Source organism: Puma concolor, chromosome F2, assembly GCF_028749965.1.
Source record: "Puma concolor isolate L17-30 chromosome F2, mPumCon1.1.hap2, whole genome shotgun sequence".
NCBI classification, from domain to species: Eukaryota; Metazoa; Chordata; class Mammalia; order Carnivora; family Felidae; genus Puma; species Puma concolor.
In genome coordinates this window covers 26735001-26761023 of record NC_141684.1, presented here as the reverse complement: position 1 = coordinate 26761023, position 26023 = coordinate 26735001, and the positions used below count along the sequence as shown (strand labels likewise).

The following is a 26023-nucleotide window of genomic DNA, read 5'->3' as shown; positions in this document are numbered from 1 at the left end:
AATTTTTTTTTCAACATTTATTTATTTTTGGGACAGAGAGAGACAGAGCATGAACGGGGGAGGGGCAGAGAGAGAGGGAGACACAGAATCGGAAACAGGCTCCAGGCTCTGAGCCATCAGCCCAGAGCCTGACGCGGGGCTCGAACTCACGGACCGCGAGATCGTGACCTGGCTGAAGTCGGACGCTTAACCGACTACGCCACCCAGGCGCCCCAAATAGCATATCTTTAAATAAAAATTTGACCTTTGTCTTGTCTTGTTTAATTGATTTCTATTGAAACTCTAGGTGTTTTTCCCCCATTAAATTGAAAATGACATTTGATAGATAAAGTTTTATTCAACTCATAAAGATTCTTTGGAAAGACACACAGATGAAATAGAAGAGAAAATATGCATTCCTCATGGAAATTGTGAATAGTTACTGCACAGGATTATTGTGTGGCATATTATTTTAACAATTGTTTAACAGCTTGACAAGATTTTAAGTTACTTCAGGATAAGATCCATGTGTTTCTTATATTTTTACTCATCCAATATCTTTTATACCTCACAGTAAAGTAATATACATACATTTAATGTTAGAAAATATTTGCTTTTAATAAATTAATTGATTAATGACATTATACTATCTATACTTACACCTCACAGGGGATTCCTTCTTCGAGTCCATTGACTTTATGCTGCTATTTGGTAACCAAAGTTCAAATTAAACATTCCATTTTCATTGCCAACAGCTCAAGAGAGCAATCAATGTTTGCTTCTTCCCTGCCCCCTCAAAGTACTTACTGTGAATTCCAACCTCTAAGGCAGGGTTATTAATTTGATATGCCAGTAGAATTCAAAGAGTTTGGAAACTTGCATGGGAAAAAGCTCTACCTTTATCTTCACTGATATTTTCATTAAAATATGGTATTTTCTTTCTGTTAAAAAGTTGGGCGAAAATAATCTCTGATTTTGTCACTAATAAAAATCACAGATATTTTCATGTCATGTTAAATGTCACAAATATCTCAAAGTATTATTTATAATAGTCTACAAAATTACAGACAATATTAGCTACATATTTAATGTATAGTAAAGAAGTATGTATATATGTATACATATGTATATTAGTATATATTTATACATATGCACATTGTTTCATATATATTATAACACAAAATATTTTTGTAACTTTTTTACTATTTATTTATAATTTCCTTTGTATTTCACTTTATGTATTTAAAAGCATCATTCTAAAAAGAGTATCATAGTCTGGGAAAAGTCTTGGTTTAAAAATAGGATTAGGAATGCTAGCTTTACAGACTTGCTTCATATTGGCTGTGTTCATTGGCTATTGGGATTATAATGCTATTATATGACATTCTCCAGATATTCTAACATTTCCAGAATATCTAACATACAGATATTCTAGCATATCATTCTAGCAGGTCCCTTCAGGAGATACCAATCTTAACTCAAGGGTGTAAAGACACTTGCTGAGAATAAAGGCCTTTAGGTTCCTTTTAAGTCATACTATGTAGATGGTTCTACATTTTCCTCTATAACTATTTATCTTATTGGTCCCGTGAAAGCATCTGGGTTCATCCTATTTTCATAGATATCCTAATAGTTACAAGCGATGTTTGGATCTTATGAAAGTTTAAACACAGATTTCTTGTTTTGTGATTTGCAATACAATTTATAGCTATGAACTTGAATATATAGAATATACTTCTTTTTCAAGGCTAATAAAAATTATTACACATGGGAACTTATTAAAAGTTGGGAAAGTATTTGGCAGGTGATCACTGGTTTCATTGCTTGTACACTGAAGAATGAAATCTAACATCCAGTGGCCATTTCTACTCCCTAGTAACTTTTAAATCTGCTCTTACATTATTTTGGAATACCAAGCTCATGTAGTGATGACAGAAAGATATTTCTCAGAATTTTACAACATGTATATCTTCTTGGATCAATATTCCCTTTCCTCCAAAGTTATCCTAAAAAAAAACAGCAAATCAATATTTTTTCAGGCAAATTTCAAACTACTTGTTCTAAAATATTTCTTAGACTCATGAATTTCTATAAGCTACAGAAGAGATTTTTTTTTACCTTACTTAATCTGTGCCTATTTTAAATTTATAGATATCGATACACAGATTAATACTTAGACAATGTATTCTCTTAATCTCCTTAAGAGAGCATCATCTAGTTATTTTTGTTCACTCTTTAAGCCAATGTTATATCTGTTTCATTTTTTCTTTCTCTCATTTGTACGTGCAAAGGACAAGTTAAAAAGAAATCGGACCCTTTGGTCTATTTCCACAATCATTCTCCTTAGGCTCCAGTATCAAGAGATCCTGGGTAGAACCTGTTGGTTTAATGTTCTTAAACCTAAGGAAGTACAAGAAGCCTCTTTAAAATAATTTCTTTACTTGAAATTTAATAAGAGAGTAGACTTTAAATGCTCTCATAAAAAATATATTTATCATCATGCCATGAAATTTAAATAGCTTAATTATACTCCAATAAAGCTGGTAAAAAATAAAAATAACACTGCTTCCACTAAAATTGCTGCTAACTTTTGAGAAGATTAAGGAGAAACTGGGCATTAAGAGGAGAAATAATCTAAGGGTAAAAAGGAGAAGACATGTAAAACAGAAAAGGATATTAAGAAAAATAGCAGAAAAGAAAAAGCAAATCGAAAAGTAGAAAAAGAAAAAGGAAGGAAAAAAGCACAGAGAGGAATAAAAATAAGGACAAACAGCAACAAGGGAAAGTTTAGAAGACATGAAATGAGTGTATGGTGGAAGTAATACAGTTAAAGTTTAGAAAGAAACTATAATTATATCAAGAAGCATTCATTTCTCAAATGAAAGTGTAATACACAGAGAAAGACTTTCAACAGTTAGAGTTTGAGGCTGTGAAATATAAAGACAATATGTTTTGGGAAAAAGTTCTCTTCTAAAATTGAACGTAAGTAACTTGTATTTTGAACTTTATAAATTTGATAAACTTTGTAAACTTGATAAATTTATTGAATACAAAATTTTACATGTTACACCCTGGCAAATAGATTTTTTGACTATTAGTTTAATGTAGCTATTCAAAAGATTAAGTCCATACCTTGGAAGTATGCTAAAAACAAGTATCTCTACAAAATACACTACAGAAATATTGGAAATCATCAGATATACCCGAATTTAGACACTAGTGTTAAAATATTTACATCTAAGGAAAATTCTAAGACGAGATTGTTAGGATACTATAATGTTTAGTGGGAATCTGTTTACTTCTAAAAGAGTGTCACACTTGGGGAACGGCAAAATATAAAGAAAAACACCCATGTCTCATTATTATGTTGCTAAATAAGTATATATAATATGCAGTTTGGAACTTGAAAACACCAAATAAATGTAGGTTGTTTATTCCTTTTGCTATCCAGTATACTAACAATTTTGAAAAGAATACACATTTTACAAAAGCAATTATCCATTTTTATTTTGTTTACATTGCACTGAAAATTTACATCATACTTTTACAAAGTTTTTTTTTCATAAAAATATACTTCTTTACAAAAGTGTATGCATTAATATAAGAGGAGTAGCCAGTTGCAGAAGAAACATTGTTTAAACAAGATCTTAAATGTATTAACCTTAACATTAATGAATGAATCATTGTTATTGCAGTCATTTGAATAAACAAGAATAAATAACTGATGGCATAAAATTTAAAACAGCATCCTGTCAGTAGAGTACAATGTTGAGAAAATTGTATGAATTTCCAAAACAATGTATCTCAAAGTGGTTTACAAGAAATTCACTAAATGTTGTAGAGATAGATCCAAGCAGCGCTTCTGGGTGCAATGATTTCTCTTAGGCACTCTGTCTCATGATACAAAAAGTCGAGACTGTTTACAGAGTTATCCGCATTTGAGAGGGACATCAACAAAGAGTTCACACTGGGTACATAATTTATTCAATGAAGTAAAACATGCTATAAAAGGAAGACAATGACCTATTAAACCAATATGCTGGCATTGCCGTGATACAGTTGTAAATGAGCCACCAATAACTTGCAAATGTGTATCTTAATTTGACAGTGAAAGAAACCTGTCATATCTGAAACATGCTTCTTACGAATAAGACTATAGAAAGTTTAAAATGTGTGAAAATTTGGAAAACCTATGCCTTTAGGAAATAACTTTATATTGGTCATTTGAAAGTGTAAATTTTTTGTAGTCATTATATTTATGGGCTGGACCAAAATGTATGTCTAACTCACTGTTAGATAAAAGTTCAAAGCTTAAAATCTTACATTTTTAACTCATTGTTGATAAAAGTTCAAAACAATGTTAAATAAATTTGAAGGCTCATTTGGAAGGAAAATGGCATATATCATCAACTAAATGCAACAGATTAATAGGTTCTGTTTGGTCTTTCGAAAACTTTGGAGAGTGTGGTAAAGGATGGTAAGTTTGGTGTCTCAAATAACTGCAGAATCATCATTACTATAGATAATTTTTGCCAGGTCGAGTGGTTTCTGGGTGACAAAACAGATCGAAGCAAGGTTTTAAACACCGCCGCGTGGCTTAGTGAATAATCTCGGTTATAGCATAATGAGGGAAATTGGGAGAACAGCACAATGATCTTGCCATTTACAGAAACTATGACGACCAATCTAAAAATAGAGACAATATGATACTGAAGGACAAGTACCAGAAGGAATCAAATCAGAGAAGGCAATCTTATCTCTTCTGTGGCATAAATTAGCTCATAAACATTTGAGGGCATGACTCAATCTGAAATAACCATGGAGATAAGGAAGACAATGACTCGATTAACAAAAATGAGTAGCTGACAGAGTGGTGTGAAATAGACTCATGGGCATGATGTGGCTCATGACTGTTAAAGAGAAGTCAGTGGTCTATTGACTCTTGTAAGTATAGCTCTTATTTTCTACCCTATATCTTTTTTTTTAAACCCAGTCCCTCTAATATACTTTATAAAGCACAGAAATACTGATAGTGGATGCTCCTCCAATATATGCAAAGAAGTTTATGTTTTAGAATAATCTCCTTTTTAAAAAAAGCAAATAAACTGTGAGTAAGCACTCCCAGAGTGCAGCCAAATTTCTGTAAAACTCTCCATGGTAAACATGAAGAAGAATTAGGGTCCAGTTTATGAAAAAACACTCTTCTCTATCATTCCTCAGGAAAAGGTGACCCAGCAAGTCCTGAAAAGTGTGCTTTAATTTGTTTAGCAGTGAACTAAATGTGCACTGTGTTGTGTGTCGATTTCCAAGCTTCTGAAGAAGGCAAAGAGTTGCCATGTTATACCATTGTGCAGACAGTGTTCAAGTTGGGATCGAATCGTACTGCCTTGCCTTCCGCTGACTTTGCATTGGTGTCATACATGGGGTTTTCAAAAGCTGCTTGGCCATTGTTATTTTCATGAACTGAACATCCTGTATACTGTGTTTTGGGTGCAGTCCTGTTGATGAGAACATGGATTAGCTATGTGTTAACTTTCTAGAAATAGCAGAGTAGGGCTCAAACATAACACACTTGAGTTATCATTGTTACTGCGTAATGTAACTTCAAAGCATTAATTGAGAAATTATAAACTCAACAGATCAAATTTGAACAATTTACCTGTCACTTTTAAATCCTGAGTAACTTTTATTATTTAACATAATACATATTAATATACCGTACCAATCTGACTAATACAAGTATCAATAATATATTATGACTAATCTCATAAATTTAAATTTTCTGATGCAACAATAATCGTTATGAACTAGCATGTATAGTATAAATTATGATAAAATAAAATTTAAATCTTATTACTATTCATTCATTCATTCATTCATTCATTCATCAGATATTTACTGAGCATTCATTATGTACCAAGCATGATCTCGGGCATATGCATATGGATCCTAGGCATATCACTGTAGTGATAGAAAATAATTAATAAATAAATATTTATTAAAAAATAATAAATAAAACAAAAAGTAGGTAATGAGAATTGTTCTGATGAAAAGGAAAAGAGTTGATATGACAGGAAGGAACTGGGCCCCACTTTTGGAGGAGTAATGAGGAAAAGTACCTCTGCAGAGATAAAATGTAATCTGAGACGTGAAGAACAAAGAGGAGGCAGTTCTGCACTAATTAAAAAAGGATTTCAGAAAGAGCAGACAACTAACACTGAGGCCTAATTTGGGAAGGTACTTGGAGTATCCCAGAAACATAAATACTCAATTTTCTTAAAAATCATATACATTAGAACAATAAATTCAAAATCTCAAAGAAGGATTCAAAAATACAGATTTGAAGGCTATACATGCACCCCAATGTGTATAGCAGCATTATCAATAATAGTCAAACTATGGGGACAGTCCAAGTGTCCATTGATTAATGAATGGATAAAGATGTGGTGCGTATATATGGAATATAACTCAGCTCTCAAAAAGAATGAAATCTTGCCATTTGCAATAACATGGAAGGAGCTAGAATATATTATGCTAAGCACAATAAGTCAATCAGAGAAAGACAAACGCCACATGATTTCACTCATATGCAGAATCTAGGACAAAACAGATGAACATGTGGGAAGAGGGGAGAGAAGAGAAAACAAACTGCAAGAGACTCTTAATGATACAGAACAAACTATGGGTTGGTGGAAGGAGGTGGGTTTGAGATGGGCTAGATGGGTGATGGGTGTGAAGGGGAGCACTTGGGATAAGGACTGGGTATTGTATGTACGTGATGAATCACTGAGTTCTCCTCCTGAAACAAATATTGCATGGTACATCACCTAACTGAAGTTTAAATAAAATTTAAATTAAAAAAATGATATACACCAGAACAATAAATTCAAAATCTCCAAGAAGAAATGACTATAGATAATGAAGTCATGAAAATAGTTTCCAGAGTTATTAATAACTGAACATTTGGTTTTACTTAACAAAACACACGGGTCCTAGGATGGTTGGCATAACCTGCTGATCTTGAATTCCTGCTTTGTTTCTCTATTTCCCTCTCTTTTGAGAAATTCTTATTTCTAGTTTCCCACACCCCACTGCATAATTTGAGGACATTTGCTATGGTACAAAGGCAGACTTGCCCCTACCTGTTTCTGGGACCTAATTCCTAAAATGGATACATCTTAAAAGAATTTGGTTTCTCAACTCCTTTGTTTACATCCAAACATCACAAATTTCAACTATTTCATCTTACTTTATTTGCTATTATGTTCTATTCTATTCTATTCTATTCTATTACTATCCCTAATGCATTTTCTGAATTTTTCTCCATACTAACAATTGTTAGATGATTTATACAGCAATAAATTTGATTAAAGCTATCTTAAGTTTTTTTCAATGACATTACCTATATAGACATATTGCTTAAAATTTGCTCTTGCCAGGTGCATAATTCTAATGGAAAGCATTTGTCTCTCTTTTTTCAAACTAGATTCACAATAAAAACCAGGAACAACATCATTTCCTTCTAATTAGACAAGAATCATGAAGATAAAAAGAAATGTCATTTTACTAATGTTAAACAACAGCTTTATGGAAAATAATGTCAAGTTTCAGGATAGTTTATGCCGTGAAAAATTTACTTGAAACAAACCAAACTTTTAAATATAAGAGCTAAATCTATTAAACTCTTTGGAGAATACATACAGGTAAATCTAACCATGATTCATGACATTGAATATGGCAATGGTTTCTTAGCTCTGACACCACAAACACAAATAACAAAAGAAAATAGATAAGTTGGACTTTATCAAAATGAGAAATTTTTGTACATCAAAGGACAAGACACTATCAAGGGAATGAAAATACAACTCACAGAAAGGAAGAAATATATCAAACCATATGTATGCTAAGAGTCAACTCTCCAAAATGTATAAAGAACACTTACAATCAACAACAAGACAAACAACACAATTAAAAAATGGGCAGATACTTGAACAGGCACTTCTTCAAAGAAAAATGGCCAAAAAGCAGTGAAAAGATGTTCAATGTCATTAGTAATTAGGGAAATGTAAATCCAAACCACAATGAGATACCACTTTACACATATACTAGGGTAACTATAATTAAAATAAGAAAGAAAAAGAAAAGAAAACAGAAAATAACAAGTGTTGGCATGGATGCGGAGAAAGTAAAACAGTTATACATTGCTGGTGAGAATATAATATGGTGCAGTTGCTCTGCAAAAATTTGGTGCTTCCCCAGTAAGTTAAATGTAGAATTACCATATAAACCAGCAATTCTATTTTGGGGTATATACTCAAAAGACTTGAAGCATGTGTTCAAACAAAAAGTTGTACACAAGTGTATATATAAGCACTATTCACAATAGCCAAAATGTAGGAACAAACCAAATGCCCATTAACTGATGAATGGACATATTTAAATAGAACACATTCAAACATACCACAGAATATTATTCAGCCATATAAAGGAATGGAGCACTGATAAATGCTATAACATGGAAGAAACTTGAAAACATTATGTTAAGTTTAAGAGACTAAATAGAAAATGTCACATGTTACCTGATTCCATTGATATGAAATACCCAGAATAGGCAAACAAATACAGACAGAAAGCAGATTAGCAGTTGCCTAGGGCAGGGGTGGTAGGAATATGGAATGACTGATCAATGGGCACAGAATTTCCTTTTGGAGCGATGAAAATATTCTGGAACTGGCAATGATGGCTCTGGGACACAGTGAGTATACTAAATGCCACTGAACTATATGCCTAGAATGGTTTAAATGGTTTTAGGTTATGCATTTTTTACAAAGATAGTTTAAAAACAAAAAAAGGATTGGAACAGATTTCTTTATAAATAAATATAGTGATGATTTTTTTGTTGTTGTAAATAAAATCTGATATTGACAAGGCCTAAGCAGCTGCTAATATTCAATTATTACAAATTTATGTAATATTATATATATATAACTCTTAGGTAATCTAGACTGAAACGTGTAATACAAATATCAGTTTTGAGAAAAATGCATTTAGGTAATATTCATTGAATTATCTGGTTGTCTCTCTATATATTTTCTTGATAAAGGATAGTCCCAAATAGCAGACAATTACATAATAAAGCCCCTGACTTGGATTGTTGTAATGGACTTAGTAAAACAAGGACCAACTAATAATATGGATAATCATACGCTAGATACGTCAGAAATATAACATACTAATTGCATAATCTTCTAAAAGCAGCAGAAGGAAAGGAGACGGTTAGAAGACTTTACCAACTGTCTGCCTGGGTAAAACTGGTCAGTATTGTGATGTGCGCTACGAGGTTTGGTCACAAACTTCTCTCCACTTCTCTAAATAAATGTGGCAGCAGGTATCACCTCTTCAATGTCAACGTTAACCTGGCTTTTGTATCTCTAAATTCTTATCATGGATAATGTAAAACTAACTTATACAATTAAGTTCGTGCCAGGAAATTGACAGGCAAGAGTAATAAGGGTTAAGGTGAATGTGCAAATTCACTGAGCAATTTTTGTTTTGTGATGTTGGCACGGTGGGGGGTAGGCAGGGGGAACCAGGTTTTTAAACCTGTTGCACTATTTGGCACACACTGAAAAAAAAAAATGGAAGTTACAATTTGAACTAGAGTAGTAAAAAGAACATGAAATGGAAGATTTGGGAAAGGTTTTGTAGGTAAAATCAACAAACTTACCTCTGTTTATAAAGATAAAATCCAAATCCTGCAAATATAAGTGCAAAAAAAGGCACAAGAATAGCAATGGCCACAGAACTACTGTTTGTACCATGAGGTTGATTTGAAGAATTTGAGCCTTCTGACATATTCAGTCCTATAAAATTAAAAAAAAAAAAATCAACTTGCTTTTATCACATGATTTTTTATTTTTATGAATCAATTATTTTCTTTCCTTATCAAGATACCTACTTGGAAATGTATATAGTAAACAAAAATAATTCAGGAAACTCCTTCAACTCATTTCCATGCAAGTTTGTGCAGTGTCTACTATGTATAAGATATTTTTCCAGGAAAGGATACAGAATAAAAAATAAGTAGTCTCTGAAGAGTTTATACAGTTGTAGAAAGAATACAATGACGCAAAAAAGCATATACATCAGGCATGAATTAATGTTCAATGTGCTTTAGGAAGAGAAGGGGTAATTCCATCTGGTGGTATATAAGAATGTATTTTGGAGAATACAATGAGCTTGGCTTTGAAGAGTCAGTAGAACAATGAATGGAGGAGGAAGCAGGACCATCTTAAGCTTAGAAATAGGAAGGTGAGTGACATATTTAGAAGACGTGACAAGCACTAGGTGTAGCTGTGTGGAAAAGATGTGGAGGTAGGTATTATCTGTGTGGTAGGAATAGGCTGCTAACCTGAAAAAGCTATGGCCAGACCCCAAAAAGCCATAAATATCGTTCTAAAGAATTCAAACTTGTATCTATTTGCAGTGAAGGACAAGTGAAGGTATTTAGAAATAAAAGGCCCTATGATAAGGCACACAATTTAGGACAGTGGGTAGGGTGGAATGAATGAACTTGAGGGAAGCCAGACTGGAAGCACGTGTACATCAATGGTTAGAGCAAGAACCCAAATAGAAGTGGAAATTGATCTCTATACTAACATACTAGGAAGAGCATGAAAAGACAGAAATGGGGGAACATTTTGTAGTTAAAAATCAACAGAACTTGTTTGTGAGGATAAGTGGTAAGAGAGCACAGGCTGAGAAGTGTTCTACTCGGGGATGGGGAAACAGTGAAGACATTAGCACATTTAGGAAATGAGAAAATCAGGTTTGTCAACGTGTTGGCATAGGACAAGGGAAGAAAAAATAACGGACATGTTATTTTTTGTTTTTAGGTTCCCCAGAAAGAAATAGCTGCTTTTTTTTTTTATAGGTTCTGTCTTAGACATGTAGTTTTTGTGATGCTTTTGAGACTAGTATGTGTAAACATCTTGCATTAAATTGCACAACTGTGTAACTGTACTGTATTAATGAATGTTTTATTTGGTTTTCAAAACTAACATACTTTTAGGCCAAGACATTATCTGAAATGAACATCTTATCATTTTTATTTACTTAGAGAAAGCTAATTTATTTTTTTGATAAACAGTTATATTCAATTAAGTCACACCTTAGTCCAAGTTAATACCTTCTTACCTACCTTATTTTTCCAGGGACTCAGAATATTTACATAAGCATTCAAAGTAATGGAATTTTTAAGATAAATACTAAGTAGGAGTTTTTAGAGCCTGAGTTTATTCTTTATATGTCAATACCACCATATAATAATGGAAGACAATATACTTTAGGAAAATTATATACCGAAAGCTATGGCAATAATTATATTCAAGCAAGACCATTAAATGTCTATGTATATTTTAAAAGAGTTTAAAAGAAGAATGAAAAAACCCTATGCCTCCCACTACAGAAAATTTACATAGCTGAATAGCACAAAGTCCCCAAAAGGGGTCTATTCCTCAAAGTTATTTTCTTTTTCAGACCATATGAATTTTTCAAAGTGCTATTACATTTTCAAAAGAGAAATAAAGTTACAACAATATTCAAACTGAAGAGAAGTACTGCAGTTCTCATGAGATAAAATAAAATAATTTACAGTTTAATATTTTCTTTTCTATCTGTGTCACTTTTCTCCTTTTTCCTTGCTAAAGGCAAGGCAGTGTGTCATATTTATTAGACATCTGACAAAAACCAAACCCTGTACAGCATCGGTACATAGAGAATCAATATTTTGTGTGATTATTTAAAAGCCTTTCAAATTTTTCAATGTATAACTTACCTGACAAAGCCAAATTCAAAATGTAGTAAGTGTGCCTAATGTACAGAATACACTGTATTTTCTTATGATGTCTAGAGTAATAAAGGAACTACATGAAAATGAAAATGAATACATTACCTAGTCTTTGTAGTCCAAATTGCCCATAATCTTTGCCCTGAATAAATCCTTGAAATACGTAAGTTGCTCCATCAGGCTCAGCAGAAACCTAAAAATATTTATAAGGTTGATTAAATCTGAGGATTGGAGATGGCTATATTTTCCAGCCTTAATAAATATCCAGTTTTACACTTAAATGAATATTATACAGAGTTCCTTCCTCTTTATTTCCCTCTGATATAAAACACGGCATACTGTGCAAATTTGCCATTAAAAGCAAAAGAAAATTTTTGTTTTTAAGTAATTAGGATATTAGAATATAGGGGGTTGGTCATTAATATAATTATATAGATATATAGATTTCTCTTAGGCTAAGAAGCCTACTGTCAAAAAAAGGCAATTAGGGGAGTCTGGGTGGCTCAGGCAGTTAAGCATCTGAGTCTTGATTTCAGCTCAGGTCATGACCTACAGTCATGAGACCGAGTCCCAAGTCAGGCTCCAACCTAGGCATGGAGCCTGCTTAAGATTCTCTTTCTCCCTCTCCTTCTGGCCTTCCCCCCTCTAAGCAAAAGACGGAGGACAATGATATGATTAAACAGAATAAAGCAAATGATCAATTAAAAATTGGGGTGCTCAGTGGCTCAGTCAGTTAAGCGACTGACTTTGGCTCAGGTCATGATCTCACAGTTCGTGGGTTCAAACCCCACATCAGTTCTGTGCTGACAGCTCAGAGCCTGGAGCTGCTTTGCATTCTGTGTCTCCTCTCTCTCTCTCTCTCTCTCTCTCTCTCTCTCTCTCTCTGCTCCTCCCCCACATATGACGTCTCTGTCTTTCAAAAAGAAATAAAATGTTAAAAAATTATTAAAAATTAAAATATAATAAAACTCTACTTTGTAGATACGATTACTATTTAGCATGTATGCACTCCGTCTTCCCCTCCCACCAACCTTCATGGGAAGAATGCCCCTTTCAACTCATTGGGTTTGGTCCTGTGATTTACTTTGGCCAAAGATTTATGGGTGGAACTGACAGTAGGTCAGTTCTAAGTCTGAGCCTTAAAAGGCATGTTTCCCATGAAAATAAGTGAAAGAAGCCAGACACAAAAGACTACATAGTATATGATTCCATAAATATGAACATCCAAAACAGAGAAATCTATAGATTTCAGAAAATAGATTTGTGTCTTCTTAGGGCTAGGGTGGAGTTGAGGGACGAATGGGTAGGGTGATAGCTAAAGGGTGTGGAGTTTCTGTTTGAGGTGATGGGAATATTCTAAAATCAACTGTGGTGACGGTTACACACATGTCAATATACTTAAAACCACTGAATTGCATATTTTAAATGGGTGAATTGTAAGGAAGATGAGTTATATTTCATTAGAGCTATTTAAAGCAAGGGGGCATGTTTCCACTTTCCCCCTCAGAGCTTCTGACCTCTGACAAGAGAATGTGCTCCAGCCTGGGCCCCAGAATGAGACATCTGGAGCAGACCTGAACTTGCTACCACAGCCTCAAGTGGAACACCCACAACTAACCCCACATACATGAGAAAGAATGAAATACTTGTTGTTTGACCCCAAGATTTTGTGGCTGTGTCCATTGCTATAAATGCTATTACGTGTACCTTGCATGTGTGTAAAATCCTATTTTTAAAAAATGCTTTACTTATGTAATGTGATTTGATTTCATAAATAAATTAAAAATAGACATATTTCAGTGTTCCTGATAACTAGTAATGTGACTTTATTCTGAAGTTTGTTTTAATTACCCAAGTCCTGTAGAGTATTGTAAAAGTCCTGTATAGTATTGTTACCCAAGTTACCAAGTTACCCAAGTCCTGTATAGTATTGTAAAAGTTAAAAACCTTGAATCCTCACCCTAAAAAGCAAAATATCATACCAATCCATCCATAGAAGTTTGACATTTCAGAAACAAGTGGTTTATTCTTTATTATCAGACATCACACTCATTTTGGTCATTTTTAAAAATGAAATGCTTCTAAATAGAATAGCTTAAACTCTAATATTTAAACAAATGAATTCATTTTGTTTGCTTCCTAGATAAAATAATACAACTAAAGGATTTGAGTGCATTGAAGACATGAATTCATTTCCAATTCCATGAATAACAGCAGATAGGGAAATAGGATAAACATTTTTACCCCCTCGGGCACTAAACTTACAGAAGCCTATGATCTACTGTCTTCTTTCCTTCTAGATCTTCCTTGTAAAAGAAGACCTGTTGCTTGAGGGGATATAGTCAGAGCTCTCCTCATTGTTTTTTAGCAAAGACTCCAGGTCAATATGTGAATGGAAGACTAGTTACTTCCAACTACCAATTTAGAAACTCCATTCATGTAAGTGGCTGAATAGGACAGGGTGACTCCATGGTGAAGCTATGGCAACCATCTCCCCAAATGAAGTAATTCACATAACTTTCTTTTCATAAACAACTTTATAAAATATTCTAAATCTGTTAAATTTAGAGAAAAAACTTAAATGTAATGGCATACTTAATTTTTTTACGCATTTTATAAATATGTTGTATGTGTCTTAAATAGTAATTCCAGACAAAGAATGAATTATATTTTATCCAGATTTACTTTGCATAGTACTGGTCATAGACAAAATACATTTGATGAAAGCAATGAAAAACTATGACTCTCATACACATAAACATTACAAATATAAGCATATTAATAAGAATCCAATAACCCTAGGTATAACATTCTAGATTACTAAGTATTTACATTGAATCTTTTTTCCAAACAAAAAATTTACCCATAATAGTAATTTTCCCATTTTATATGTGCATGTGTACTCATAATTAGCCCAATTTAGAAAACCACCTTTTTTTTGGAATTTTAATGAGAAACCAAAGCACAAATTGGTTATTAAAATCAGCAGAAGATATTTAAAACACTATACTTACAAAGCCATCCATGGCCCAATTGTCCTCTTTCATTTTCTTCACAGAAGCATGCGTTGGTACTTTAATAAGGTAGATGTGTAACATTAGGCGAGCTTCCTGGCTTTTATACACCCCTGTAAAATATAAGGACATTTTAGTCTACTAATTTTGTAAGTAGTTATGCTTCATTATATTATCTTTAACTCCTTAAATATATAAGGTAATATATGTGAAAAGAAAAGGAATCAAACAAGGCCAAGTCAAGGCCAGCTTCATTCACAAAGCTTTCTACAAATCCTACAGTATATGTTAATCTCTCATCTGAAATTCTCAACTTGAATTTTAATTGTGGGGTTGAAATTACTTATGTTATTAAAATTAAGTATTACTGTTCTTAATAACATCATTCCATGATATTACAAATAAAATGACTTCATTCCCCAATAAGATTTAAAATCTTCAAGGATGTACAACAAACCTTAAAATCCCTCATTGGTTTCTTAATAATAAATTGGGTGCCAACCCTGTGAAAGAGTATTGTAAGTGCTGCTGGAGCCACAAAGAAGAATATATACATTCCTATCTAAAGATAGGATGCTTAAAAGCATTTCCAATGAAGTAGGAAATGTAAGTCACATATATAATCAACTAAAATACATGAAAAAATATGATAAATAAAAGGCCAGAACAGAGAGGGATCATTTCACAATGGAGTGATCAGGAAATGCTTATTGAGAAAAGGTATTTGAATGGGTCTTAAAAATCAAGTACAATTTTTAGTTTAAGAAGGTAAATATAGGAAATAGCATAAAAAAGTAAAAATATATACATAATTTCTTTTCATAAACAGTGGGTATTCTACAAGTAGGAATAATATGAAATATAAATGTGCTTAGGGGAAAAACAGGAGAAAAAAATTCTAAGTAAAAATTTTGTGATTAATGGTGGAAATATGACTCATTCATTAATTTATTTAATCTTTCACCTATGTAATAAGGTATCATAAGAATGGACTGGGAATACAAAGATGACACATAGATCTTGACCTAAGTGGTTACATTTAATAAGGGAAGACAAAAAAGTGATCAAAAATAATATTGGTGGGAAAATATCATAATTGATTTCCACGGACACTGTGATGGCAAATTAATCTATTTGTTTTTATATATTTGCAGGAATTTATTTTGAAATTTTTCTAGATTAGATTAAGTATACATTTATTTTTCAGAAATCTCTAAAATAAAAAAAATGTTTATGTCTCAAAGTTAAATCAGTAGTCACAATTTAAATGAATTTCTTTTGCCAATATAAAACTTCTTGCAGTTTATATCACTGTAGCTGTGTATAGTTTTTAAAATATAATACATATTAACTACTAATACTTTAACTCTGAGTTTAATGGGGAATCACTCAATAATACAAAACTGTTTGATAGTTATCCTAAAATTTGCAAAATCAATAATTATGATTTTATTTTCTATTTCATTGATACCACAAATAATTATTAATAATTTCTTAGGATATGTATACAGCCAAGAAGTTTAAACAAATATATTACATATTTGCAGTATGAATATTTAAAAATATTTTTTAAATGAGAGCAATAATTCAAATTCATTACTTTGACAATATTCATTAAGGCCTATTTTGTTCCAGCTGCTCTTCTAGTTTCTGAGAAGCAGTGATGACCTGGAAGGCAAGGGAGCTTCCCTTTTAGAACTTACATTGTTGGAGTATAGATGAACAAAATGTCATATCACATCCTGTAACACCATATTACTCTATACTAATACTATACTAATTTCAAACAGTGAAAAGAAGAAAGTGAAACAGGGAAGACTGTCTAAGAGTCTGTCTGACTGTATTTATAATGAGAAAGTTACTTTAGATGGGGTCATAAGGAGTACTGTTGATGAGATGACATTTGAGAAAATATCTGAATGTCAGAAAAACCAGAACAATCAAAGATAATGAGGGAAATTTATACTAGATAGAGGACACAGAAACTTGAAAAAGCTGAGCAGTTGGATAGGGGATCCTTATGCTTGTTTAAAGTAGTGTAGCTCTACCTTTTCTGTCTTAAACTATGGTGTCCACCTAAATACTGTCATTTGAAGAAATGATTTTGTGTCCATAAAATAGCTTACAGGTCACTGATCTTGCCTCTTTGGTGTTATGAGAATACAGAAAAAATTAGTTATTCAAATTAAAAGTTCTTTTCTATTTCATGATGTCTCATTCCAGCCACATCAAAATATCCATGAATGACTCAGGTGCAAGACACAAAACAAGCTTTTAAAACACACAAAATGACAAAATGGAGGAATTCTCCCCAAAAGAAAGTTCAAGGAGAAATCACAGCCAGAAAATTGCTCAAAACAGAAATAAATAATATATCTGAACAAGAATTTAGAATGACAGTCAAAGGTAATAGCTGAGCTTGAAAAAAGCATAGAAGACATGAGAGAAACTCTTGCTGCAGAGGTCAAAGACCTAAGAACTAGTCAGGATAAATTAAAAAATACTATAACTGAGATGTTATAGTAAATAACATCTAGACTAATAATAACAGTCTAGTAATAGACTAATAATAGTCTAGTAAATAAACTAGACACAGTGACAGAGAGGATGGAAGATGCAGAAGAAAGAATAGGTGAAATTGAAGATAAGGTTATGGAAAATAATAAAGCTGAAAAAAAAGAGGGAAATGGAATTACTAGATCATGAGGGGAGAATTAGAGAACTGATTCCATGAAATGAAACAATATCTGTATTATAAGAGTTGTAGAAGAAGAAGAGCAAGAGAAAGTGTCAAAAGGTTTATTTGTACAAATTATAGCCAAAAACTTCCCTCATCTGGGGAAGGAAACAGGCATCCAAGTCTAAGAGGCAGAGAGAACTCCCTTTAAAATCTACAAAAAGAGGTCAACAGCATTATATATCACAGTGAAACTGGCAAAACACAAAGATAAAGAGAGAATTCTGAAAGCAGCTAGGGACAAAATGTCCTTAACCTACAAGGGTAGACATATAAGGATAGTAACAGACCTGTCCACTGAACCTTGGCAGTCAGAAGGGAGTAGCAGGAAATATTCAGTGTGCTGAATAGGAACAATATGCAGCCAAGAATCCTTTATCCAGAAAGGATGTCATTCAGAACAGAAGGGGAGATAAAGACTTTCCAGACAAACAAAAACTAAATGAGTTCATGACCACTAAATTATTCCTGTAGGAGATCCTAAGGGGGAACTCTGTGAGTGGAAAGCAGCAAAGACCACAAAAGACCAGAGGACATCACTACAAACATGAAATCCACAGATAACACAATAGCACTAAATTCATATCTTTCAATTATCACTCAATGTAAATGGACTAAATGCCCCAATCAAAAGACATAGGATATCAGAATGGATAAAAACAAAAAAAAACAAAAAAACAAAGAACCTAGATCCATCTAAATGCTGCCTACAAGAGACTCATTTAGACCTAAGGACACCTGCAAATTGAAAGTGAGAGGACGGAAAGCCATCTATTATTCTAATAGACATCAAAAGAAAGCCAGAGTAACCATACTTAAATCACATAAACTAGATTTTAAAATAAAGACTGTAACAATGGATGAAGAAGGGCATTATATCATATTTAAGGGGTCTATCCATCAAGAAGAGTAACAATTGTAAATATTTATGCCCCCAAAGTGAAAGCACCCAAATACATAAATCAATTAATCATGAACAAACTTTTTGATAAGAACACCATAATTGTAAGAGACTTGCAATTAATTTGAAACTAATAAGTAAATTAAATCTAAGTCCTAAATTAATAAGACTCCACTTACAATAATGGACACATCATCTAGGCAGAAAATCAATAAGGAAACAATAGCTCTGAAGGACACATTGGACCAGAAGGACTTAACATATATATTCAGAACAGTTCATCCTAAAGTAGCAGAATACACATTCTTCTCAAGTGCACATGGTACATTCTCCAAAATTGATCACATACCCAGTCACAAAACAGCCTTCAGCAGGTACAAAAAGATTGAGATTATACCATGCATATTTTCAGATCACAACACTATGAAACTTGAAATCAACCACAAGAAAAAATCTGGAAATCCTCCAAATACATGGAGGTTAAAGAACATCCCACTTAAGAATGAATGGATTAAGCAGGAAATTAAAGAAAAAAATAAAAATATACATGGAAGCAAATGAAAATGAAAACATGACAATTCGAACTCTTTGGGATGCAGGAAAGGCAATCCTAAGAAGAAAATACATTGCATTTCAGGCCTATCTCAAGAAGCAGTAAATGTCCCAAATACACAACCTAACCTCACACCTAAAGCAGCTAGAAAAGCAGCAGCAAATAAAGCCCAAAGCCAGCAGAAGAAGGAAATGATAAACACTAGAGCAGAAATAAATGATGTAGGATCCAACACAAAACAGTAGAACAGATTAGTGAAACTAAGAGCTGGTTTTTTAAAAGAATAAACAAAATTGATAAGATCTTAGCCAGACTTTTCAAAAAAGAAAGAGAGAGGACCCAAATAGATAAAATAATGAGTGAAAGAGGAGCAATCATAACCAACACCATAGAAATATAAACAATTATAAGAGAATACTATGAAAAATTATAAGAGAATACTATGAACAAACTGGACAATCTAGAAGAAATGGAAAAATTCCTAGATACTCACACATTAAAACTCATACAGGAAGAAATAGAAAATTTGAAAAGACCCATCCAGCAGAGAAATTGAATCAGTTATCAAAAATCTCCCAACAAATAAGAGTCCTGGGCCAGATGACTTCCCAGGGGAATTCTACCAGACATTTAAAGTAGATTTAATATGTATTCTTCTAAAAATGTTCCAAAAAATAGAAATGGAAGGAAAGTTTCCAAACTCATTCTATGAAGCCAACATTACCTTGATTCCAAACCAGACAAATATCCCACTAAAAAGGAGAATACAGACCAATATCCCTGATGAACCTGGATGCAAAAATTCTTACTAAGATACTACCAAATCAAATTCAACACTACATTAAAAGAATTATTCATCATGATCAAGTGGGATTCATTCCTGGGCTGCAGGACAGATATCAATGATATCTGCAAAGACAGATATCAATATTCACAGATCAATGTGATATAACACATTAAGAGAAGAAAGGATAAGAACGATATGATCCCATCAATAGATGCAGAAAACACATTTGACGAAATATAGCATTCTTTCTTGATAAAAAACCTCAAGAAGTCAGCAAAGAAGAAACATATCTTAACATCATAAAAGTCATATATTAAAGGCCCACAGCTAATATCATCCTCAATGGAGAAAAACTGAGAGCCTTCCCCCTAAGATCATGGAACACGACAGGGATGTCCACTCTCACCACTGTTGTTCAACAGAGTGTTGGAAGTCTTAGCCTCAGCAATCAGACAACAAAAAGAAAGAAAAAGCATCCAAATTGGCAAAGAAAAAGTCAAACTTTCACTTTTCACAGATGACATGATACTCTACATGGAAAACCCAAAAGACTCCACTCCAAAACTGCTAGAACTGATACATGAATTCAGCAAAGTAGAAGGATATAAAATCAATGTACAGAAATCAGTTGCATTTCTATATGCCAATAATGAAGCAGCAGAAAGAAAAGTCAAGGAATCAATCCCATTTACAATTGCACCAAAATACCTAGGAATAAATCTAACCAAAGAGGTAAAAGATCTGTATGCTGAAAACTATAGAAAGCTTATAAAAGAAATTGAAGAAGACACAAAATAATGGAAAAACATTCCATGCCTATGGACCGGAAGAAAAAATATTATTAACATGTCAATACTACCCAAAGCAATCTACACATTCAATGCAATCCCTACCCAAATAACACCAGTATTCTTCACAAATGATCCTAAAATTTGTATGGAACCACAAAAACCCCAAATAGCCAAAGTAATTTTGAAAAAGAAAAACAAACCTGAGGCATCACAATCCCGGACTTTAACCTATATTACAAAGCTGTAATAATTAAGACAGTATGGTATTGGCACAAAAACAGACACATAGATCAATGGAACGAAATAGAAAACCCAGAAATGGACCCACAAATATATCGCTGACTAATCTTCGACAAAGCAGGAAAGAGTAGCCATTGGAAAAAAGACAGTCTCTTTAGCAAATGGTGCTGAGGGAACTGGACAGCAACATACAGAAGAATGAAACTGGACAACTTTATTACACCATACACAAAAATAAATTCAAAATGGATGTAAAACCTAAATGTGTGACAGGAAACCTTCAAAACCCTACAAGAGAAAACAGGTAGCAACCTCTCTGTCCTCGGCTGAAGCAACTTCTTACTAGACACCTCGCTGAAGGCAAGGGAAATAAAAGCAAAAATCAGCTTTTGGAACCTCCTCATCATGATAAAAACTGCACAGCAAAGGAAACAACCAACAAAACTAAAAGGCAACCGACAGAATGGGAGAAGAGATTTGCAAATGACATATCTGATAAAGGGTTAGTATCCAAAATCTATAAAGAACTTAAGAAACTTAACATATAAAAAAACAAATAATCCAGTGAAGAAACAGGCAAAAGGACATGAATAAACACTCCTCCAGAGAAGACATCCAGAAGGCAAACAGACACGTGAAGATATGCTCAACATCACTCATCATCAGGGAAATACAGATCAAAACCACAATGAGATACCACCTCACACTGGTCAGAATGGCTAAAATTAACAACTCAGGAAACAACAGATGTTGGCAAAGATGTGGAGAAAGGGGGACACTTTTCAACTGTTGGTGGGAATGCAAACTGGTGCAGCCACTCTGAAAAACAATGTGGAGGTTCCTCAAAAAATTAAAAATAGAACTACCCTACGACCCACAATTGCACTATACTAGTAACTTACCCAAAGGCTACAGGATTGCTGATTCCAAGGGGCGCAATGTTTATAGCAGTACTAACAACAATAACCAAATTATGGAAGAGCCCAAATGTCCATCAACTGAGGAATGGATAAAGTAGATGTGGTACATATATACAATGGAATAGTACTTGGCGATATAAAAGAATGAAATCTTGCAATTTGAAACAACGTGGATGGAACCGGAGGGTATTATGCTAAGCAAAATAAGTCATTCAGAGAAAGACAGGTATCATATAATTTGACTCACATGTGGAATGTGAGAAACTCAATAGATGAACATAGGGGAAGGGAAGGAAAAATAAGAGAAAAACAAAGAGGGCTTTAAACAATAAGAGACTCTTAAATACAGAGAACAAACTGAGAGTTGCTGGAAGGAGGTGGTGGGTTAAATGTGTGATGGGCATGAAGCAGGGCACTTTTCAGGATGATATCTGGGTGTCATATGTAGGAGATGAATCACTGGATTCTACTCCTGAAGCCAAGACTACACTGTACGTTAACTAACTTGCAAAAAAAAATATTCATGCGGGAGCTTATTTTGGAATCAGAGTTTTACATTTGTGTAGTAATACTCCTGTATAAGTCCAAAGATTGGAAAACTTTATTTCTGGATAATTATGAATGTCATTAAAATTTAAGAAATATTTCACAGTATAAAAATCACTCATATGATGAAATGATGGAGGTGAAAGCATGAAGGCATCATTTGCTCGTCTTTAATGTGATACCTGAAAGTAGCAGTTCCATGTTGCTATTGCTGAGTGTTGCATTGACTCTTCCAGTGGAAGCATTGAAACTAGTAACTGTCAAGGTCATGGGTTGTTTCCTTCCTTTGAAATTGTAAGAGCCTTTCCATATATAATTTTGGGCAAACACGTCATCAGGAACTGCAAATAGATTAAATACACACATTAATTTTATGGTGCCCTGTAAATATAAACATTAAATAGTGGGTTAGAGAATATTAGTTCAGTGAATAACGATATTTTGCTAAACAGACAATAATGTGACATGTGTAATATAAAGTGAATTCTTCAGATTTATTTCGAGTTTTGGGGAATAAACCAAAATTGCCATAACCTAGGTTTGTAATCATACATGAGTCACCAATTAAAGATGGACAACACCAATTAAAGACATACACTTATATTCAGAACCAGCTAAACATCAAATTTACTTGTATTTGGTCTCCTTTAGGAACATATTTCTTTCAAAAGGAAGATAAAGTGATTTTACCAAGCCAAGTCAGTCTGCATACAAGTCCCAAAAGGCCTTGTTTTCTCCTGGCACTGTGAATAGATTTTTCAGAGGAAGAGCATAGAGTTAACCCCCTCCTGCAGCATAGCCCTGAAAGACTGTCGGGAGGGGTGCTCCTTTGCCCCCCTTACACAATACTGAGTTCACTTATTCCAATAATAGATGCTCCTGAGGAAGAACAGGGCTCCACCATATTGACAGCTTTGATTTTATAGGTATTTTTAGAAATAAAGGAATTGTCACTAGAAATTGCCCAACTCTCGTGGGAGAGAGAGATGAATTTGGTAGAATCAAATAACATTCTAAATGTTAGAAAACTTTCCTCTAAGTAAGAAATGCTCTTCATTTTAGATATATCCAAATAAGGCACTATATTTATATAAATTAGTTATGTAATATATAGTTATGTAAGTCAAGAATGGCAAAGTCTACTCAGTTCCTGAAAAGAGGCTGAGAGAAGCTTCCATTAACCCTATACATGACAATAAAGCACATCCCCCCAAAGCGGCTATTCCAGGGAGCCATGCTTATTTGTGCAAGTGAGTGAATAACAGAGTAGGGAAAAGTCTTTTTTTTTTTCCTAACAAGTTATTGACAGTTTGTCACCTGCTCTTCTCTACACGCATCACACTTCTTATGTCCCAGATCACAGAGACTGGGTTACATACCCTGAATTCTACTCAACAAACGAAAATAACAAAACCACTGTAGACATAAAATACAGAAAATATAAACTAGGGTCAAGAGTTGAATATTTTCTGAATATTCACCCAATGTGATTTTTTTTTTTCCTCTGGTAATTCAAAAGTAAAGTAGCTGAAAGACTAGAACTGCAGGCCCTAGAGTTAGGCTGTGATATTTAAGCCCCACCCTGTGCGATTTATAAGCTGTGTGGTTTTGCACACAGATAAACGACTTATCTCTCTAAACCTATATTTCCTCCTAAGTAAAATGAGGTTGGCTTAGAGTTGTGAGGAAGGTTCAATGAGATAAGGAATGTGAAGTGTTTAGCTGAGTGTTAGTCGCTGCCATTACTACTGCTGCTGCTACGATTATTCAGATTACCAGGAAGACTGTGGAGCTTTGAACTTACTACGCAACTGCTAATAAAATATGTATTTAGCAGACACATAGTAAGTATAATGAATAATCCATGTTTCTGGCTTTGTGATCTTTGCAAAGTCATCCTTGTACTAGCACTCCCTTCCCAAACCTCAAAGAATACCGCTATGTACCCTCTAGGGGAATGCTATGCTATGTATGTATAGGGGAGTTCTACCTAAAGCTTTGATACAGTGTATGAGTAAAAAGCCCTCGATATGTGGTAAGCATGTTAAAGTTTTTTGTAAAAAAAAAAAGAAAAAAGTGTACCTAAAACAAGTTTACAGGAGGGAGTCATGAGCTATATTGGCCTGCACTAGAAAGACCTGGAATTTGGAGAAAATAGCATCTTCCCAGCAGAGGTAAGAGCAGGAGCAAGGGAGAAAGATATTCTAATGGCAGTGCCTAAAAAATAGTAGGCGCCCTTTAAGTGTGGTTGTCTCTGTGTTTATTTCCACCTGGACTGGACTGTGATTACTCTTTGCTCTCTCTGAACCTTTAAAGAAAATCTGTCATACCTGATGATCTTATCTGTGGTGCTTAGAGGAAATCCTGTTGGTTGAAGGAGATTAAAGAGAACCACAGTGGCAGGAGAAAGCAGCAACAGAAAGAAGTAGGTAGTAGCAGCAGCAAAGTATATTGCATCAGGTTTAATCATTGATGTGGTAGTAAATGTTTAACTAGTGGGTCTCCAGGAAACCAAAACAAAACAAACCAAAAACTGATATGCAGTATTTGCTGATTTCCATAGTGTATATATTCCCAGAATAACAGATTTCAACCTACTACCAATATGACATCACTGAATGCAATGCTTGGAAGAATGCACAGAATGGTCTGTGCTGAACCTCTACCTGCTGGCTCCACAATGCCACTTCTACTCTCTACTTTTTGAGAAATGTAACTCAGGTTGGACGAAGCAGACACTATTTGGTTATTTATATTCCCATGTACAGTGGGGATGATAATACTTCTATGTTTAGTCTATTTTGAGATTTAGATATGAACGTGTATTTGGCAGTTCTTTGAAACTCTAAAATGCCATCCCACTATCACTGATGTGGATATCAATGAAAAGAAGACTAAGATGGCACGATCCTTTCTTTCAATACGTCTGAATTTCAACTTTACTTCACAGGCTTCATAGCGTTGTTAAATGTAGTATCATGCTCCTGACTGACACAATTCCCAAATATCATTCCTGTTATTTTGGAGTAATCTAATCACAGTGCCTCATGATTTTCAATTAAATGTTTCTAATGTTATCCCATTTAAGATAACATTCACCTGGAAGAGTTATAGATATTTTTACTCAGGTTAAAGAAATTCCTTTCCTCTTCCAACTTTATGAAGCATCTTTTAAAATTATAAATAGGTGTTGATTTTATCAATTATTTTCTGTGTAGGTATTGTGCTGATCAACATTGTTTGCATTTTAATCTCGTAATTCACAGATTACTTTTAAGGATTATTTAACATAAAAATGTTCCTGCATATGTATCATGAACCCAGTTTGTTTCTGATGTGTCATTTTTTGGTTATTCTGTTAGATTTTATAATTTTGGATTTGATTTGCTAAGATTTTACGTAGGATATTTTTATCTGTACATCTTGAGTCAAATGAGTTTGCAATTTTCCCTTTTGTATAATCTCTTTATGAGTTATTAGAATTATGTTGGACTTATAGAATGAGTTTTCTTGACTAGAAGAGATTTTATAAAATGGGATGATCTGTTCTGCTCCTTGCAAGTTTGGTGGAATTCATCAGTAGAGCCATAAGGACCTGTTTTTTTCTCTGTGGAAATAGTTTTCAACTTCTACTTCAGTTTTATAGGATCATTCAAGTTTTGTTTTCTAGGTCTGGTAAGATATTCTTTTCTAGCAATTTGTCCATT

At 33.6% G+C, this 26023-nt stretch overlaps 1 protein-coding gene across 6 annotated transcripts in view; it reads right to left on the bottom strand.

Annotated features, from left to right (window-relative positions):
• Window positions 1-3459: 3459 nt before the first annotated feature.
• CSMD3 (CUB and Sushi multiple domains 3) overlaps window positions 3460-26023 on the bottom strand; it is a 1257965-nt gene continuing 1235401 nt past the window's right edge. For all 6 annotated transcript variants that reach the window (XM_086695899.1, XM_086695901.1, XM_086695900.1 and 3 more), the window contains 5 exons: window positions 22499-22657; window positions 14842-14954; window positions 11933-12020; window positions 9707-9842; window positions 3460-5477 (listed from right to left, as the gene is read on the bottom strand). In XM_086695899.1, the coding sequence (XP_086552025.1) occupies window positions 5318-5477; window positions 9707-9842; window positions 11933-12020; window positions 14842-14954; window positions 22499-22657 (656 nt within the window). In that variant the 3' untranslated portion in view covers window positions 3460-5317. The remainder of the gene's footprint in view (window positions 5478-9706; window positions 9843-11932; window positions 12021-14841; window positions 14955-22498; window positions 22658-26023) is intronic.